The sequence below is a fragment of the Nothobranchius furzeri genome, chromosome 4, assembly GCF_043380555.1.
Source record: "Nothobranchius furzeri strain GRZ-AD chromosome 4, NfurGRZ-RIMD1, whole genome shotgun sequence".
NCBI classification, from domain to species: Eukaryota; Metazoa; Chordata; class Actinopteri; order Cyprinodontiformes; family Nothobranchiidae; genus Nothobranchius; species Nothobranchius furzeri.
This window is the reverse complement of record NC_091744.1, coordinates 73,772,337-73,790,456: the sequence shown is the minus strand read 5'-3', so window position 1 is coordinate 73,790,456 and position 18,120 is coordinate 73,772,337. Positions and strand designations below refer to the sequence as shown.

At 41.8% G+C, this 18,120-nt stretch overlaps 2 protein-coding genes across 2 annotated transcripts; one reads left to right on the top strand and one right to left on the bottom strand.

Moving 5' to 3' along the window:
• Nucleotides 1–3,807: 3,807 nt before the first annotated feature.
• Nucleotides 3,808–6,154, bottom strand: bhlhe41 (basic helix-loop-helix family, member e41). Its single transcript, XM_015964785.3, has 5 exons — nt 5,942–6,154; nt 5,792–5,858; nt 5,588–5,695; nt 5,382–5,493; nt 3,808–5,270 (listed from the first exon to the last, which is right to left on the bottom strand). The coding sequence occupies exons 1-5, from the start codon at nt 6,001–6,003 to the stop codon at nt 4,348–4,350; spliced, it is 1,272 nt and encodes a 423-aa protein (XP_015820271.3). The 5' UTR covers nt 6,004–6,154; the 3' UTR covers nt 3,808–4,347.
• A 1,048-nt stretch (nt 6,155–7,202) lies between these two features.
• On the top strand, nt 7,203–11,798 carry sspn (sarcospan (Kras oncogene-associated gene)). The gene is made up of 3 exons (XM_015964784.3): nt 7,203–7,638; nt 9,487–9,573; nt 11,206–11,798. The coding sequence occupies exons 1-3, from the start codon at nt 7,408–7,410 to the stop codon at nt 11,563–11,565; spliced, it is 678 nt and encodes a 225-aa protein (XP_015820270.3). The 5' UTR covers nt 7,203–7,407; the 3' UTR covers nt 11,566–11,798.
• The last annotated feature ends 6,322 nt before the right edge of the window (nt 11,799–18,120 follow it).

The window sequence follows — 18,120 nt, the reverse complement described above, 5'->3', positions numbered from 1 at the left end:
GTTTTTCTTGCCTTAATATATTGCAAAATGTTGATTGATGTGTGTGTGTGTTTGTGTGTGTTTGGTTGTAACGGGCTGATATGATGTGGATTGCATGGTTCAATAAACCATCAGATAAATTCAGATGTCTTGTGATTGCTTGTTGAGAATTAGTGTTACATCTGCAGTTAAACAGTTGCACCAGCAGAGGGAGACATTTTCACAGAAATGAAAGGGAAAGGCGTCTGTAGACCTGGGGCATCCTATAGAAGAAATGCTAGTGGCATTTTTCCACTTTAATTTTTAAGTAATTACTCATTTTTCCTGCAGTGATGATTGACACTTATAAGAATATTTGAGAAGTTCCGGGGGTTTATTTTTGCCACACTTTTTTTTTTTTTTTGTAATTTTGCAATTTTAAACAGGAGAGCTCCATTAAATGACTCAAACATATAGACTTGGTCATTTATTTACAAAGAAAAGTCTTCCAAATTTGCATGTATGCATACCATTTTAACAACTTCCTAACCTTTGTTCCAAACTGCTTTAAGTGATTTAATTTTTTCAGGATGCTTTCATTTTCTCTTAAAATTTTTGACTAAACAAGACTGGTTGTTAATTTGTAGTTTTCTAGGGATTTTATTTTACATTTGGCTGCAGGACCAACAGAATGCACGGTGGTGTTGTGGTTATTCCTGTTGACTGGCAGCAAAAAGGTCAAACGTTTGAGTCTCGACATCCCTTTCTGTGTGGAGTTTGCACATTCTCTCTCTTGCATGTGTGGCTTTTCTCCAGGTCTGAATCATGTCTGCTAGCTTGAATGGAGAATCGGTTGCACCGATGACCTGTCCAGGGCCCGTTATCTCATACCTGTTCACCTCAGATGTAGTCAGGCCCTTCTCAGCCCAGTTAATTGATGACATAAAACCAGTGAAGGTGAGTATGATCAAAGATTCAAAATCAGGCCCAAACCATAATGCCGCTAGTGCCGTGTTTCTTTGTTTGTGTTGTTTTTTGTTTTCTTGCTTCTTCCTTTACTTGTTTTCCCACATAAAGCCCTGTTGTTTGTGTTCTTTCAGACAGACACCAATATTCTGTCCCAGAATGCAAAATGTTTTTCTGTGAAACTTCACAATTGCGCCCTTGTTTCTCAATGTCCTCCTAATAATCAGCCAATAAACATCGATGTTAACCAATTTGAGGATGCCCTTTGGCTAATTAAACGTTTGCTTGGGTCTTTTCATCCTTGGTACTCATTTACTGTAGATTATAGAAAACAAACTTTCTAAACATTGTTTACTGAATTTTTTTTTGTCCAACCCAAAAAAATATAAATTTTATTTCCCCCAACGTACTTTAAGATCTGCTCAGACTTCTTAAAGTTTGTGTTTTGATGTTTTAGACGATCAAACCACACATCAACATACAACAACCTAATTCCATCCTAACGATAAAATTAACCTTTTAACTAAACCCTTTCACTCAGTAAACAGTTGACTATGTTTATTTTTACTGACTATGCAACCTGCGGCTCTGGAGCCACTTGTAGCTTTTCAGCCTCCCAGAAGAGGCTCCTTGTATCTTTGACCAGATTTCATGATCCTACACAATGTTTATTTACCCTGAAGGGTACTTTTGGCAGTTTTTACGCTCAAACTTTTGCAGTAAAAATATGAAATTTCACAGCAGCAACATGCCAACACTACAAAAAAAGAAATAGCATGAGATTTAGGTTCAGATCAGTTTTGCTGTGATGCCAACAGCTTGTTGGCTTGCTGACATACAACAGGATTTCTCTCCAATTTCATCAAATAATTGAGTTTATTCATACTTCAGCAAGAATCGTGCAAAAGTGAGTCGTTTTCACCAGATTACAAAAACTAAAAGCAATAAAAATAAATGAAATATGATGAGAGCAAGCCTGGAATAAAAGTTTGTATTTGAGGACATTTAGATCATAAATAACCAATAACTGGATGTATTATTTATGTTTGCTTTAGTTAATGCTTCATTACATAGGCAACCTATTCTACTTTTTCTTGTTGATTCTTCTCTTTTTAAACAGCACATTTAGAAAAGAAGGAGCTGTCAAGTTTTTATTGCATTTATTTTAATTTTAAATGATGATTGTGTGTCCTTGTGCACATTATATCATGAGATATGATTCAAATGTTTTTTTCAGTCACATTTAATGTTTCAGAACTAACTTTTAAGTTTATGTTTATGTTTATTCATTTCGCAGATGCTTTTATCCAAAGCGACGTAAAAGTTTTTTTTTTTCCTTTTTTTTTTATAACCTGTAGGGCATGTTGTGATGTGTGGGGGAAACCGGAGTACCCGGAGGAAACCCACGCATGCATGGGGAGAACACGCAGCTCTACGCAGAAAGGCGAGTTTTGAACCTGCGGCCTTCGTGCTGCGAGGCAACAGTGCTAACCACTGCACCACCATGCAGCCCATTTTTAAGTACCTCTGTGGTCATATAAACCCCAGAAAAGTTGAAATTTTTGATCATTTCATGCAGCTAAAGGTTTGCTGGCGTGAACTCCCAGTCACTCGGAACTTTTAATCCCAAATCTGATCATTAAAAAAGAAGCAAAAAGAATTTTTGGAGCAAAAAAAGTCTGAATAAAAGATGAATAAGGCAACAAGAGGGCTGGTCTGGATCTAGTTTAAAGCTTTTGACAGTTTGAGAGGAGGCCACTTGTTTTTCACCCGTCTGACTGTAACCATCGCCCTTTTATCACATGACGAGTCTTAAAGCTTCGGCTTACTGTACATTCTTCTGCTGTGACCTGTCAGCTGATTTTTAAAATAGCTGCCATCCACTGAACCTTCTGCATTTGCTCTTTCACGAGTGCTTTTTAAAAAAACACAAAACTCTAAACCCTCATTAGTCATCCGTGCCTTCACTCAGGTCTGAAGGTGCCCTCTGACCTCAGTGTTGCAGGACCTTGTTTGATTCTGTGGAATAAGAAAACTCCTGCAAACTTTATAGTTTTGGATGTTTATTCTTACAACTCATCAGCAATAATTTAGAACAGCATACGTGTAAAGCGCCAACGAAATGTGCAACAGTTGCTCAGTTTAATCTTTAAAAAAGAGAAAAGAAATCCATAGACGTCTACAACATTGACAAGGACGTGTTTACTTAATCGCAAAAACTATGTACACACACACATGCCACTTCTTCTAAGTGATGTGAGGCAAAAAACAGATGATTCAAACTGCAAAAGCTTCATAATGACTGCAAAATACAATGACTCTGTGCTTAATCATACAGGTGAAATGTAAAAAAAGGATTACATTTGGAGGGATCTGTTAAAAAAGAGGCCAAGTTCTTCACATCTTCACACTTTAACATAATAATCATCATTCTTTTAAAATTTGTCAATTTTGGGAGATTTAGTTTGATATGATTAAGTGTTTTATGAAATTTGTAAGACTTGTGGATCACTCTGATGCATGAAATCCTCCCAAATCCACTCAGGTGTTGGTGGCCGGAGTTTTCTATCGAGACGCCTCAACATAAGAGAAATTTCTAAAAGAACAGTGATTGACTGGGGCGAGAAAGCAGAAAAAAAGTGCACTTAACGTCTCATCCTACATTGAAACAGCTGGGAAAATACAGGTACATTCAATAAAGATCATTAAGGTGCTATCCTACAATGTTTCCTGGAGGTTTGCAGGCGGTTCCTGCACCTCCAGGAGGAAATGCTTCAGTTTGGGAACTCCTACTTCTTCCAGTTAGCTCATTTTAATGCTTTTATCGACTTTTATCAAGATGAACCGAAGGAAATTAGTTGTCATACTCTTTTCTTTTTTCGTTTAAATGTATAATTGCTCAATAAGATGGGTTTATTCAGATGTTGGGAGCATTCTGGGTTTTTGTCCTCAGGAGGGGCAGAAATGTGTCTTCCAACCAGCCTGTGCAAAGCTGAAGTGAGGTAATGAGGGTTCAGGAGCACTTCTCATTTAGAGAACATTTACACAGTAATGAGTCCGATTCCTCAATATTTACAGTCAGTCTGCCAGCTGACAGGCAGGGGTCAGCCGGATCACTAGTCGGAGTCCTGCTGAGTTACTCAGAGCTTTTGGCACCATTGCTGCCATGTCAAAATATTTTTTATCAAAGAGGATAAAAAACAGCAACAACACAGCTGCGGGGTGTCAATCATTGTCGATCATTCAGATTGTTTAAATGAAAATAAGTGCAAAAGGCACGCGCAGTCACAAACTGTCCTGCAGTTTCACCAAAAGTTTGTACATGAGAGACTTTTCAGTGAAACTCCGTTTTTAAAAACTAACTCGGTTTAAAAAATGTAAATACATCAACTCGTCACCACACTGCAGAGGTATACAGACGTTTTAGCTCGTCTGACAAGCTGTCGGGTCTGGACTGTTCTTGCGCTCCGGGGACGCGTCGCCCACGTCACTGTCTCCGTCGTCACTCGCGGGGATTTCCTCGCCCTCTTCAGGTGAGCCTGTCTCAGCCTCGCGTGATCCGCTGTGGTTTAAAGGGAGGGAGTCCTTGGTCTGAGGCGAGACTCCGAAGTGCGCGGTCAGACCGGGGAAGGCGGCCGCAGCAGCCGCTGACGCGTGTGCGGGATACAGCCAAGGGAACGGGGACGCGAGCGCAGCCGCCGCCGGGTACATGTACTTCTCAATGTTGTTCTTATCGATGAAAGGCATGTAAGGCGCCGCGGCTGATGGGTTGATGAAGTAGAAAGGCATGCAGATCGGTGTCTGCTGACCCACAGTGCTTATTCCCATCAGAGAGTTCATGAATGCCACATCTGGCCTGATTGAGTCCGCGCCTCCGATCACGTTCCCAGACCAGCACATCTTTGTCTTTTTGGCAGCTCGGTCATCTCCAAACTCTTGCTTGATCTTCACAGCTCTCTGCGCCTTGCCGTTGCGCTCGCATTCCTTTTCCTTCCCGTCACTCTTTTCGGCTTCTCCGCCGTATCCACTGTCCGTGTCCGTGTCGTTCTCGTTAAGCTCTCCGCCTTGGGTCCTCTGGATGACCGGGACGCAGTTGGCTTGGCTGTCAGACCTCTGCGCGTCCTGTGCGTCCCCGGCGGGCAGCTGGTGCTGGAGCGGCGGCGCGTCGGGCTGAAACTGCGCCAGCACCTTGTGAAGGTGGTTGATGAGCTGCGCGCACCGCTGCTCTCTGGCAGTCCAATTCTCAAACTGACTCAGGAACTGCAGAACCTCCTTGGCACAGGTCTGGAACCCGGAATGGAATGCGTCCAGATCAGCATGCACAGGGGATTTCATGGAGCGGTCTCCTGGATCACAAAGTTCAAAAGGCTGTTAAGTTCTGGACAGTTTTTGTTCAGATCACGTCACCTGAATGCACCAGTTTCCTTAAAACCATCTTTAAAAGTGTTACATCTTACCATTCTGTAGAGCGATGATCTTTTGGTGTTGCTGCTCGGTGACATTAGTCAGCGCGTTCAAATGTTTCAAAGTTAACTCCAGGACAACCGCCTTCTCCAGATGACCGAGCGTCTGTGGGTATAAAAGGTCAAGTTTACACCGTCACTGCTGTTTCCAGCCGTTCTCTGAGCGCGTAAAAACTTTTTGTATTCTAAAATGATCTCACCGAAAGCTTCAGATGTTCAGGTAACAGATCCTTCAGCTGACCAATACACTCGTTGATTCTGTCTCTCCTCTTCTTCTCGATCAGCCGGTGCGGTAATTTGTACGCGTCCTGTTGGCACACAAACACAAGCGATCACCGTGGAGCTCTGAAGTTAAAAGTTCTTGTCTTACGGGAATTTAAAATCAGGTTAAAGGCGGCGCGCACCTTCCCTCCATCCTCCCGCTTTATGCCTCTTTTAGATTTGCACATGTACAGTGGAGGGAAATCCATCCTGACGAAACCAAGAGGGAAAAATGTCTGATTATCAACCAGATCGTCGCGATGCTTTATTAGTTTGATAAAAGCGCGTCTTACCCTAATAAATCCGCGTGCTCCATGAACTGCCTGTCCTGTAAGTGCGGTATTCTTTCATCCATCACTTTTCCACTAATGGCGATCCGGTTCTGAGCTTCACTAGGAAGGGAGGTGCTCGGGACTCCCACACGGAGGGACAGCTGAAGGAAAGGATGAGCAGAGTGTGTGTCCTCCAGCGGAGCTGCGATTCAGAATGATGGCTGTGGACGCCTGAGCTGCCACTTTGCAAAAGCCGTCGGCTGTGTTGTTAGAGCGCACGCGCGCCTCTGGTCGAGAACAGCTTCCGTCTCACGTGTAGGCTGCACCAGCACAAAGTCCAGTAATTAGACCTTGTGCGTGTGTGCGCGCGCGCGCGCTGTTCCTATAGAGATCCCGCCAGAGCCGTTATGACCTGACTGCTGAAGCGTGGGTCTTGCGCAAGAATGTTGCAGGTGAGATTACGCACGAATGGAGGCAGACGGTCTCCAAAAACTTCACGGCTCATGGTTCCAGTTTAGGATTTGATGACTATACACGAACTGATGTTAATAAACAGGATCCTTAAAAAAAAACAGCATCTATTTTTATGTCATTTTATAATTAACCAAAACTAAAACTCCGGCAGCATAATTCAGCAAATGAATCCATTCAAACAACGGGTATCTTTCTGCGCGTGCACGCCGACCGTTACTGTAACCTGCTGCGTTCCCAGTAACCATGGCACCGGCCCAGCTGTGTGACCAAACACGTGCGTCGCTCCTCGTTATCTTAACATGAGCGACACCTATCTAAAAATGTATCTAGATCCACCCAAAATAGCCCCCCCCCCCCCCCCGCCCCCCCCCCCCACACACACACACACACCACCACCACCATCCCATTAAAACTAGTTTAAAGGGGAGGGAATAAACCACAGGAGTTAAATTGTTGACTTCAAGGACACCTGCTCCCCTTTGACACTACTCCACAATCTTGTGTCAATGTCCTCACATGCCTTCTGATCACATTACTCCTTCCTGTTAGTCATGTGACGCTTCCTGGCCGACAGCATATGGTTCTCTTGTGTAACAGCCTGACAAACAGTGATCAGTCACTCCTCACTGACAGAGTGTGACCTCCTGTCTCCTAGCTGTTCATTAACCTGCTGCTGTCCCTCTGTACTTTCCCTTTTCTTGTCCTCCACAGGGAGACAAGGCATCGTATGTTGGAATCCCCCTTTGTGTCTCACTGGTCCCTCCTCTTCCTCCTCTCCTCATGTAGCTTGCTCTATATGTGGCACCGCCAGAGCTGCTGTTGGAATCCAGTCCAAATGTTTTCCATATTAGTTCAGAGTCTTCTCTGTTTTCAAATAGCAGCTGAGCTGGGCTTGGCGAGAAGCAGACAGGGAGGGGAGAGGAAGGGGTGTGAGGCAGCCAGCAGACAGACTCGCCCACCCCAAACAGTGTTAGAGAAAAAGTGTTGAAGACAAACAGGCTGAAGGAGGAAGAATGGGACAAGAGCGGAAAGGTTCCTCGGACAAGAAGGAGGGCAAGAAGAACAGGAGAGATGAGAGTCCAGCTCCAGAGGATGGCCATAAGTGCAGAGCGTGTCGGTTCCCCCTGCTCGTCGCTCTGCTGCAGCTCCTGTTGGGGGTGGCTGTCACAGCCGTGGCCTTCCTCATATTGGCCATCAGCCCCTCGCTTCTGGCCCGGGAGACGCCTCACTGGGCTGGGATCATCGTAAGCTCCGTCCTTCTGCTCCGTCCACAGACACTTGTTTGCATGAACCATGAGTCTCTGGCATTATGTCTTCCTGCATGACCACCGGCTCTGGCACTCGCAGTGATCAAGCCAACCTCCAACTGAATGCTCACACCTAAACTCCTCAGCACGAGTCCGCCTGCACGTTCTGCTGTTTGTGTTGCAACGATCCAGAACATTCAGTCACAGCTTCAGAAGCCCAACATGCCTGGGACCACCCCAACCTTTCATACAAATGCTTCATACTTTTCCTCTAAAAGACGTAAACTAGTGTTTGGAATGGAAACAGCTCCAATTAGAGTATAAATATGGAATGTTGATAATGCATATTCAATTCAATTCAATTCAAATTCAAAGATACTTTATTAATGCCAGAGGGAAATTAGAGATATGTCCTATTTCGAATATTTAAAGCACAATTGATGACCTGTGGTGTCTGGAAAGTAGAACGCAACATTAAAAACCATAAATCTTTTAGTTTAAATGTTAAAAAAAATCAGGAAAAGCGTTGAACTTTTACTGAGATCACCTTTCACAAGAACTAAAAAAAAGTTTTATTCATCAATCTACTTCAGAACATGACCTCGGGTCATGAAAACATGTTTTTCCTGCTTGGACCCATCCTAGCCTATCATAGTTGTCATCAGCTCTGGAAAACATCCCTGGACACCAACATCCCGAGTCAGATCCTCACGAGATTCAGCCGAGTGAAAAACATTGAGGTCATCGAGAACTTTCCAGAGAATCCTGAGTGCTTAAGAACCTGGGAAAAACATTCAAATAGGATGCCTCACGTTAGTCACAAGACTGAGATAGAATGTGTGTGTGTGTGTGTGTGTGTGTGTGTGTGTGTGTGTGTGTGTGTGTGTGTGTGTGTGTGTGTGTGTGTGTGTGTGTGTGTGTGTGTGTGTGTGTGTGTGTGTGTGTGTGTGTGTGTGTGTGTGTGTGTGTGTGTGTGTGAGAGAGAGAGAGAGAGAGAGAGAGAGAGAGAGAGAGAGAGAGAGAGAGAGAGAGAGAGAAAGTTGTGTAATCACATTACATTTTATAGCTGAGACTTGTTCTACTGAGTTTAATATAAAATAAATACAGTAAAAGTATTTACCCCCACAGATTTCTTGTTATTTTGTCACATATTTCAAATCAGTAAAGAAATTTCAGTATCAGGTAAAAATAACCTGATCAAAGACAAACATTCAGTTTCCAGATGATGGGAATTGGGTCCATGTGTGAAAAATCAATCAAATGTTTGTGATAGCTGGTAACGAGTCCCTAACAACCAAGTAATGTGGTTAGTAACACTTCATTCATGACTTAATAGTCTTATGAGCCATTCCCATCTGTACCGGGTCGGCCCGGGCCGGGTAGCCCCAGTCGGCCCCAGCCTGGCCCGGTTGATTCCACACATCCTTGTCTTAAGCCCATGTGGGTTGATTCTACCCACCAATCAGAGGCTTGCTCTAATGGAAGGTGTGAATTTGCCGTCAGCAGTGGGGGTGTTGGCCCTGGTCGGCCTGAAGCAGAGCCCCTCGAGAAGAGGGCTGAGAATGAGCCTTGGTTGGCCCGGAAAAATACCAGGCCACCCAGATATGTAAACAACCTATGCTACCCGGCTCGGGCCGACCCGGTACAGATGGGAATGGCCCATTAGTTTCATCATAATTAATTCAGTTAGAAAAATGCATTTTTATTTACTCAGATTATTGTTGCCTGATTATGAAACTGCTAATCGGAAAAGTTTTTAAAAACTGCTACAATCGGGAAATCTAAACGAGAAATTGTTGCTGTAACTTTTTGCGAAAGTGAAATAAAATTTTCTATGTGTTGCAGCTTTGTTTCGTTTCCATCGTGGGTTTCATCCTCTACTGTATCAACTACCAGCCTGATGAGAGGACTTCTTCTCAGTTCATTGTCAAGGTGAGTTTGTACATAATCTGATGGATTTTCAGGGAAATACCTAGGATTAGGATTTTCTATAAACCAATCGAAGGCTGAGAAAGAAATCGCAGGACAAAAGTGTCATCAGGTGAGATTTTTTTTCCTAAAGAGAAGATTGTTTTACATGCTCTGCAAAAATTAAATAACTTTACAGCATTCCTGTACAAAAGCGCTCTGCGGGGATTCCTATGGAGTTGAAGAGCTCTTTCGTTGATTGTGTGGCTTAGTTAGCCTCACAATCCATGCAGCTGGAATTCCAAGGCAATTAAAATCAGTGCAGTATTGTCAGTAAAGTTGCAGCATCGCATTTTTCTTGCCGTGTGTGTGTGTGTGTCCTATACACACCATGCTTGAATGAACATGTAAGTATTCTAAAATGTGAAGATGTTTAAAGTACTTCAGCTGCATTACAGCTAATTTATAAATCTATTCTTACAGAAATTACAAAATTTATCTTCATTTGCATTTTCCATCTGCAGCTTTTGCAAAGCAGATTAGCAATAATAAAACAACAATGATAAGAAGATTAGCTCATTCAGACAAACAAAAGCATTTGTGGTTTTATTCGATCGCATAAAACGCTTCAAATAAAACATGATGTAATTATTTGAAAGTCAGAACAATTCTATTTAGTCCTTCACACAACAACGTCTTAATCTGTTTGTTTTTTCTAATGACGAAATTAGGAGTTTAACAGGCAGAATTGAAGAACAGTTTTTATTCTCTGGAAGATAAAAAAACAAATTTTACATCAAAACATAAAGTTCTACCAAGAATTGGTTCTGGTAATTTGTTTGATGTAGCAAAAAAACTGCAAAATTTTGCAAGAAATGCTCCCCGTAGATTAAAAAAATGAAGCTGTTGCTCAGAAAGACTTTATGAGTGGTTACTATGGTGATCCTAATGAGACACCGTGAGCATCTCCAACATATCTTTAAATCTCCGTTTTGCAAATTTTACATCCAAACGGAGGAATTTCCTCACAGTTTAGAACATTAAACAGTAAACCAACTTTTCCATCTACTTTGAGGCTTTAATCATTTCCTTTAAAACCGGTTTTAGGTGTACATCGCCCCGTAGCCATACCTTCGTCCTCACAGCTGCATGCTGCTAAATGAACACAGACACAGCTGCAAATCAAACCCAACTCATCACGTAACTCAGCCAGAACACCCTGGAGAACGAGCACTCCTGTTACATAACCGATGGATTAAGATGAAGGTTTAGCATGTTTGAGATTGCATAAACAACACAAAGCCTCTGTCACATTCATAGATGTATTTTTAGACAGCCCCTGCTCTTCAGCACCTCGATGTGCATTAAAGGTGGCCGGTGGCTGTGTCTCTTCTGTGCTGAAAGCTGGTTTCCCACTCTGAGGGTCAGACTTGCTCTGTGGCATTGTGGGTAATCTCTTTGAACTGAATTTGCAACAGGCACTGAGCCAGATTTTCTGTATCTAAACCACAGTTTTGGCACGCTGGGATAATCATGAGACTACAGAATCGAGCCAGAATCTAATAAAAACACTGAAGAATTTAGATGTTTTGCTCCAGATCAAAGCCTTCTGAACTGAACTTTATGATGTCACAGTGTTTCTTCGCTCCTCTCCAGCTCCTGTACTTCATCCTGTGCACCACTGGACTGGTGATCTCAGTGCTGGTGGTGGCGTTTGCTGGGTACCATCACTCACAGACCAGTAACTTCATCTGCAAGCAGGCTGGAGATGACTGCGAGTGCGTTCTGGACGAAAACGACCCAATAGCTCGTACCTTCATCTACGAGGAGGTCAGTGACTGTGAGGCAATCACCGGGACGCTTGCTTTGTATTTTCTGCTCCAGATCATGCTTAACCTAGCGCAGGCGTTAGTCTGTGCTGTGGGAGCCTTCATCATGTGGAAGCATCGCTATCAGGTCTTCTTCTCTGGGCTTCAGATTGGCTCTCCCTCCACTCAGCAGTGGCAAAAGGTTTAACAATGCAACGGTCAATCAGATGGACGTCTATCTCTTTTGCCTTTTAATAAAATCTGTGCCTTAGTGTGATGGTCACAGACGGGTGACAAGTTAATGGAGATGTTTAAGACTTATTAACGCAAGAAAATGGATTCTTGACTTGATTTAACAGCAGCTCATTCTCCTAAAATGTATCAGTTTGTTTATTTCTGATGAGTTTGGCGTTAGCGCTCAAAAGGGCTGAATATTGTTTATAGATTTGACATCATGTTCGTCAGACCAGTCAGCGACCCTTCATGCTGAAACACAATCAACCTAGAAGAGAACACTCCCATGCAGGAATAAACAGTACATCACAGCATGAAGAATGATTTTATACAAAACAAACGTTTTTGGCGGTTCTATTCTCAACATTTTCAGTGCCTTCCAGAATAAGTCATTTAAGGGATATGTCACTTTAAGGGCCGTGATATACTTGCTGTTTAATGACACAAACGCACATGGCTGCAACGGGTTACTTGTATTGATTTGAAGCGTTGTTTGTGCGCGTTCTCTGAAATTAACGGAACACTGCAATATATGAGTAACCAGTAGGTGGAGTTAACAAAATAACATGGTGACTCCGTCTCTGGTTTAGAGGTAGTCTAGTGCCCCTAGTGGAACACTCTGGTACTACATGCAGTGCCGTGCAGCAGCAAGTGAACAAAGACACAGCCTGCTTACTGCACCAACGTTTAAACAACAAATATATCACGGCCCTAAGTAATACAAGCTCCCGCTAGCTATGCCCACCCATGACCTGCTCAGGTTGCTATGAGGTGAGAAGCTCTGGTATCCAGGAGGAGTTCAGAGTAGAGCCGCTGCTTCTCTGGCAGTAACTCTCTAGTTCTAGTGTAATGTTCCCATTTGTGATGTCACAAATGAGGACTTTTTTAAATGACCTGTTTTAGACACATAATTCCTAAAACCAAGCACTTACAGAAAAAGGATGGAAGGGTTTCATCATGGTAGGAGTTCATAGAGGCAGTAGACAACTACATGGCAGCACTGAAGGATGCAAAAGGTGAGTTTTGCATAAAATGCCCCTTTTAATTATTCAACCGTCTGCTCATTTACATGTTGAGGTTCTTGTATTACAATGGCTTTTTGCACATATTTTGTATCCAACTCTGTCAAAAGTGACTAGATCTAGATTTAAACATCTACTCATCAGCCACTTTATTAGGCAGCTGTTGCAGCCTGGTACCAGAAACCAGTAAAATTATTTAAATCCTTTCTTCTCTTTTGTGATCTTCAGTTTGAACACCTGGAAGTGGTCTTAACTGTCTAAACGTTTAAAATATCCAGCCATATGAGTGGCTGATTAGCTTTTCTTAATGAGTAATTGTACAAGTACACTTAATAATGTGGCAGGCGTATTTCCTTTTAGAAAAAGAAAACTTTCTTTTTACTGTTTTTTTTTTTCATGTTCATTGCAACTCTTGTAAGTTGTAAAATTTAACTTTACCTTTCTAGAATCTGTTTTTGTTTTAGTGTGATTTCCTGATCTAGTTGCTTCCTTTGGCACAACAACTGATGCAAGCTTATTTTATTGTGAATATTTGCTTTCATATGGCATGAATCACCATTTTCAAGGTTGCAAGTGTCAAATGAAATGTATTAAATTACACTTCAAGATTTCAAACAATAAAAAGTTGCATTTTTAACTGAAGAGACACCCTCCATCTTTTCTCATATCTTTCTGTGATAATTAAAGAGACAATGTGTAGTTTTTTCCCATTGATCTCTAGAAATATCCATCAAAATGTTGTTGAAAACGAATTCAGTGATGCACAATTGTTGAAAAATGTTGGCGGCTTCATAACATTTAACTATAAAAATCAGATTTAAAATACATGGGAGCAGGTCTACGGCCCAATCCCAATTCTCGCACTTCCACACTTGCGCCCTTCAATTGCGCGAACCTGACCAGCAGTGCGAGTGTGTAGGGTGTCTCGATTTTCAAGTGCGGAAGTTGACCACCTCTCTTTTGCACCCTTGATCTGCACTTACAAGTGTATTACCCACAATCCATTGCTGTGAGATAAAAGGCTCATGTTCCTTTTCTGAAAAAATGTATTTTCTAATGAAATTAGTTAGTTTTAGGATGGTTTGTTGATACACTAAATGTTTTAGACAAAGCAGCAATGAATTTAAATTTATTTCAAATAATTGTTTGGCTGTTTGAAAGTTATTAATAAAGGTTTTTGAAAAAAGTATCGCAGTGACCAGCATCCCAGCATGCATTGCGATAGATGATGCAATACTCCCTCTCTCAATTCAGCAATTATTTGCACACTTGTGCACTACGCACTCGAAGCCTTACTGCGCACTTTCTCCAAGTGTACTTTGCTGATGCCTGCAGAGCGAGTATTGTGATTGGGCCTAAGTCTCTGGGCGACGCCATATTAGATGCCATGTTTCCTCCTATGGGAGCCCATGAGGACAAAATGCATTTATAACAAACGGTTGCAAAACTTGTTCCATTCATAAATGTTGTTTTACACATTTACCTCTTTGCTTGTTGCCAGTGATGAAAGGGTGTCTGATGTGCTTATTGTTTTGCTGGATGTTGCGCTCCCAGGGATTTTTGACCCTAATGGGCATCTGTTGGTGAGATCTTACTCCAACACAAAAATACAGCTTGCTTGCAATGATTTAGGTATGTACTGGCCTCCATTGCCAGGGAAAATTCACATAATCACTTTAAAACGCCAACGGAAAGGCACTTTTGAGTCACAAACCGTTCAATGCCGTGAACCCCCCCCCCCCCCCACACACACACACACACACACACACACACCCCGACACTGCTAACACAGTCTGGGTGGACTCTGCTCCGTGAGACTGGAACCAGACTGAAACTGAGCTCTAACTTGTGAAGGTGGATGCCAAAACCAGTCGTCAGCATGACTCAATCTGTCTGTGGGAGGCAAACTACTGGAGGGAGGGAGCTGTGGGGGGGAGAAGGGGGACTCAGACATGCAGCTGGAGTGACGTGATCGAATCTGACAGGAAATTTTCTTTAAAGGGGGAAAAACACCTTTAGCTTTATTTTGCTCTGTGCTTCTTTTCACGGGCCACCAGCCATCTGAAGTTTTCGCCAGCAAATCAGATAAAACCAGTGAAATGCTGCTTAGAATTTATAATTGGTTTCTGATGAATAAAAACTTTTAAAGAATAAAAACATCCTTTAGTGTGGTGTTCCACATACATATCCGTATTTAAGATGGCCTCGCCCAGGTTTTGGTTTCCCTTTTTCTTGTTTGTTCAACATTGCAAACATATTCAGTCTTTTGAATCAATGTCAACTTCGCAAAGAGCCAGTTTTTATCTGGATCCTTGGGCTCTTTGTGACAAGTGGTTTGGCATAATTACACAATTTTTTTTCGCATTTTCTGTTAAATCCCTGAAAATTCCCAAAGAAAGCACAGCTTGACACGTGTAAAAGTAGCTGCACTCACATCTAAGGATAATTCTACCTGAAATATGAAAGGGCATCATTAAATTTGACAGAAGGCTACAGATAAACGTGAACCCAGGATGAAAATGTTATCGCACCAGAACTTTTTCTCTGAAACTCGACCTCAGAAACACAATCTCATCCCAGTTATTGTAAATCAAAGATGTATTTAGAAGAAACAGAAACCGTGTCACACAGGGCAGGGATCACTGCAGGTTCTGGTTCATATGCTGGTTTTGAGTGATGATGTCACTCACCACGTGACCACAGAAGCTCACAGCCAGATGCAGGAAGTCACACGCCAGTCATCATGAGGGTATGTTTATTTATAAAAATGACAGTGCACCCTGCTTCTCTTTGGCTTTGATGTGGGTGATCTCAGATTAACACTAAATAAAACATTAGTCTATCATTAAAGGTAAAAGCAGGATTCATTTCATTTACTACAGTTGAAATGCTCGACAGTCAAACGGCCTTGTGCTTGTTGACCCTCTCTGGTTGTTTTCTCACTCGCTCTAAACACACAAAGGCTAAGTGTGTGACTTTTATTGATAATCCAAACGTGTTAAAGGTTGTGGTCATGGAGTAAACGAGTTGTAGTGAACCACGATGAGTTCACCATCATTTCTCTCATTGGTAAAAATCTAAAGTTCAGCCAGGTGGTTTTGGGGAGCCGCGCAGGCTGACAGTTGCATCACAATATAGCAGTGAGACTTTTGCCAGACAGTAATGATGGTCCTGATATTATCTGCTCCCTCTCTTCCTCGTCTGAGAGCAACACATTCTAGTAATTCTGCACTTTAGCCCTCGTGTCTGCGCAGTGACAGCTGCTCACCATTATGGCACTGCGTGAACGAATTTTAATGGCTGTCACCGGCAGCAGGAGTAAATGCAGGACTGCCAGCGTAAACAAAATACTAAAGCCAAGACGGATGGTCCTCTCTGTAGAGGGTAAATGGCAGGATGGTATAAAACAACAGTTTGTTTTCTGTGATTTATTTATCACCTCAAACATGCAGATGATCAGCCAGACTCAGCTTGAGTTTTGTGCAAAATCGTTTTAACTCAACGTCCTTCAGCACGAGGCAACTTAGGAGTTTTTAAAATGTTCAGCATTCACTTAATCAATCTTGCATTTAAAATCTTGCACCTTTGCAAAACATATTGTCAATCTTCTATTTTCTATATGACATGGCTTAAATATTGCTTGGACAAAAACTATTTTATAAAATGCATCTTTCAAAATAAACTGTCTTTTATGTATATCTTAGATCTTCTTGAAGACTGTTGCTGGTTTAACGTGCAGGAAACAACAGAGAACGTCTCGACTAGAAGAAGCTAACTGTTAGCATTAGCAACTTCACATGGCTTGTGTTATTGATGGAGATAAAGCACCCAAGTTGCAAGTCAATGGAAGAATTGTGTTGCTGTTATCCAATCAGAGGCAAGATGTTCAAATGGGAGGAAAAAAACCTCCAAAACCTGCCGTCTGAAGCTCAGCTGTGATGTGGCTCACTACTAGTTCCTGGAAATGGTGCACCGGAATATTGATATTGAGCTAAAACTAGATATAATTGTAGCTCAGAGTGTGTTATAACATGTTGTTTTAAAACTCTGGTGCTCACATGGTGCTCTCATAAGTATGGACTTGGGCACGTTCAACACATATCTTAAGGCTGTGGTTGGCACTAAATGCACTGTGATTTATTATCGTGCGATTGTTCAGTAAACCAATGTTGATTTTATATTTCAAGCTGACGCAGTGATAGCTTGCTCCTGTTGTATTGTTGTGTGTCCCTTTTCTGCAGGTCTAGAAGCAGACTCTTGTTCATCATTGTTTATTTTTGTGGAACACCCCACCACCCCCACCCCTTCCACAGTTTGTCTCTTCCTTTCTCTTTCACCTCTGTCTCCGTGTCTGGTTGAAATTACAAAGCCTTCAAAAAGTATCAGGCATGACATTAAAAGCAGATGCTCCACCTGAGAGTAAAATCTGTAAGGCTTGCCACCAGCTTTCAGACATTAATTCTGTTTGCTTCACAGCCAGACAGGACACGGAAAACAAACAAACAAAAAAAAAAAAAACCTCTGGAATTAAAGGTTACGGGTGATTGGCATTCATTCAACAGAAACTAGGTCTTTAATTTATTTTTTTTGTTTTCAATTAACTTGTTTTTAAATTGTGTCAGATTGCAGCTATGCCATGTGACTAAACAGGAGCTGTGAAAAAGTGCAGATTTTATGAACATTTGCCTAACAGCTTTTTGCACTGCCTGAACATGATTCTATGTAAATGAAGACAATTTTAGTTTTCTGATTATTCAACACATTTGGGAGTGAATTAACAAATCGGGTACGTAGGAGGAAGCTTGTAAACTCATCCTTCCCCAAAAAACCAGGAAGACAACTACTCAAAAGGTACAAACTCAAACAACTCTTGTTATACATTTATTACGACTTCCCTTTTGTGCAAGATTTAATCTCAAAGTCTAACTTAAAAATCTGATGCAGTTCAAGAGAAACGTCCATAACAGAAAAACAACATCGATGTGAGCAGAGTAAAAATTACAGATAGCTGACATCTTCACTGAGATAACAAAAGAAAACTAAATCATTTACCAATATAAGATTCAGATTTAAGAAATTTCAAGTACGTTTTACACAGGTTATTATTATTCACATTTCTATCATTTAAATAGTCTAGAAATCTGTAAAGGCAACTGAAGAGGTGCACAGAATGTATATGTGAACACCGTAAAAAGCATCAAAGTTTCATATCCCAAACAAGTCAACACGTCCAGTTATAGTTTCAGCTTTTTCCCTTTTAAACAAAAGTGCACAGACAGCCATTACTGTGTTTAAATGTTAACGAGCAAGGCAGCATGATTTTCTTTTTAAAACACAGAAATAATACTCCAGCTAGGAACTGAAAAGGTTCTCATAAATACAAACAAAAGTCTAAAAAGTAAAGGCATTTCGGACCCCAGCGTGTCTGATCGTCTCCTGCAGGTTGATGATTGAACTTTGCAATTCTGTAATCTGCACCGTGACATAGCCCACATAACCCTAATGCT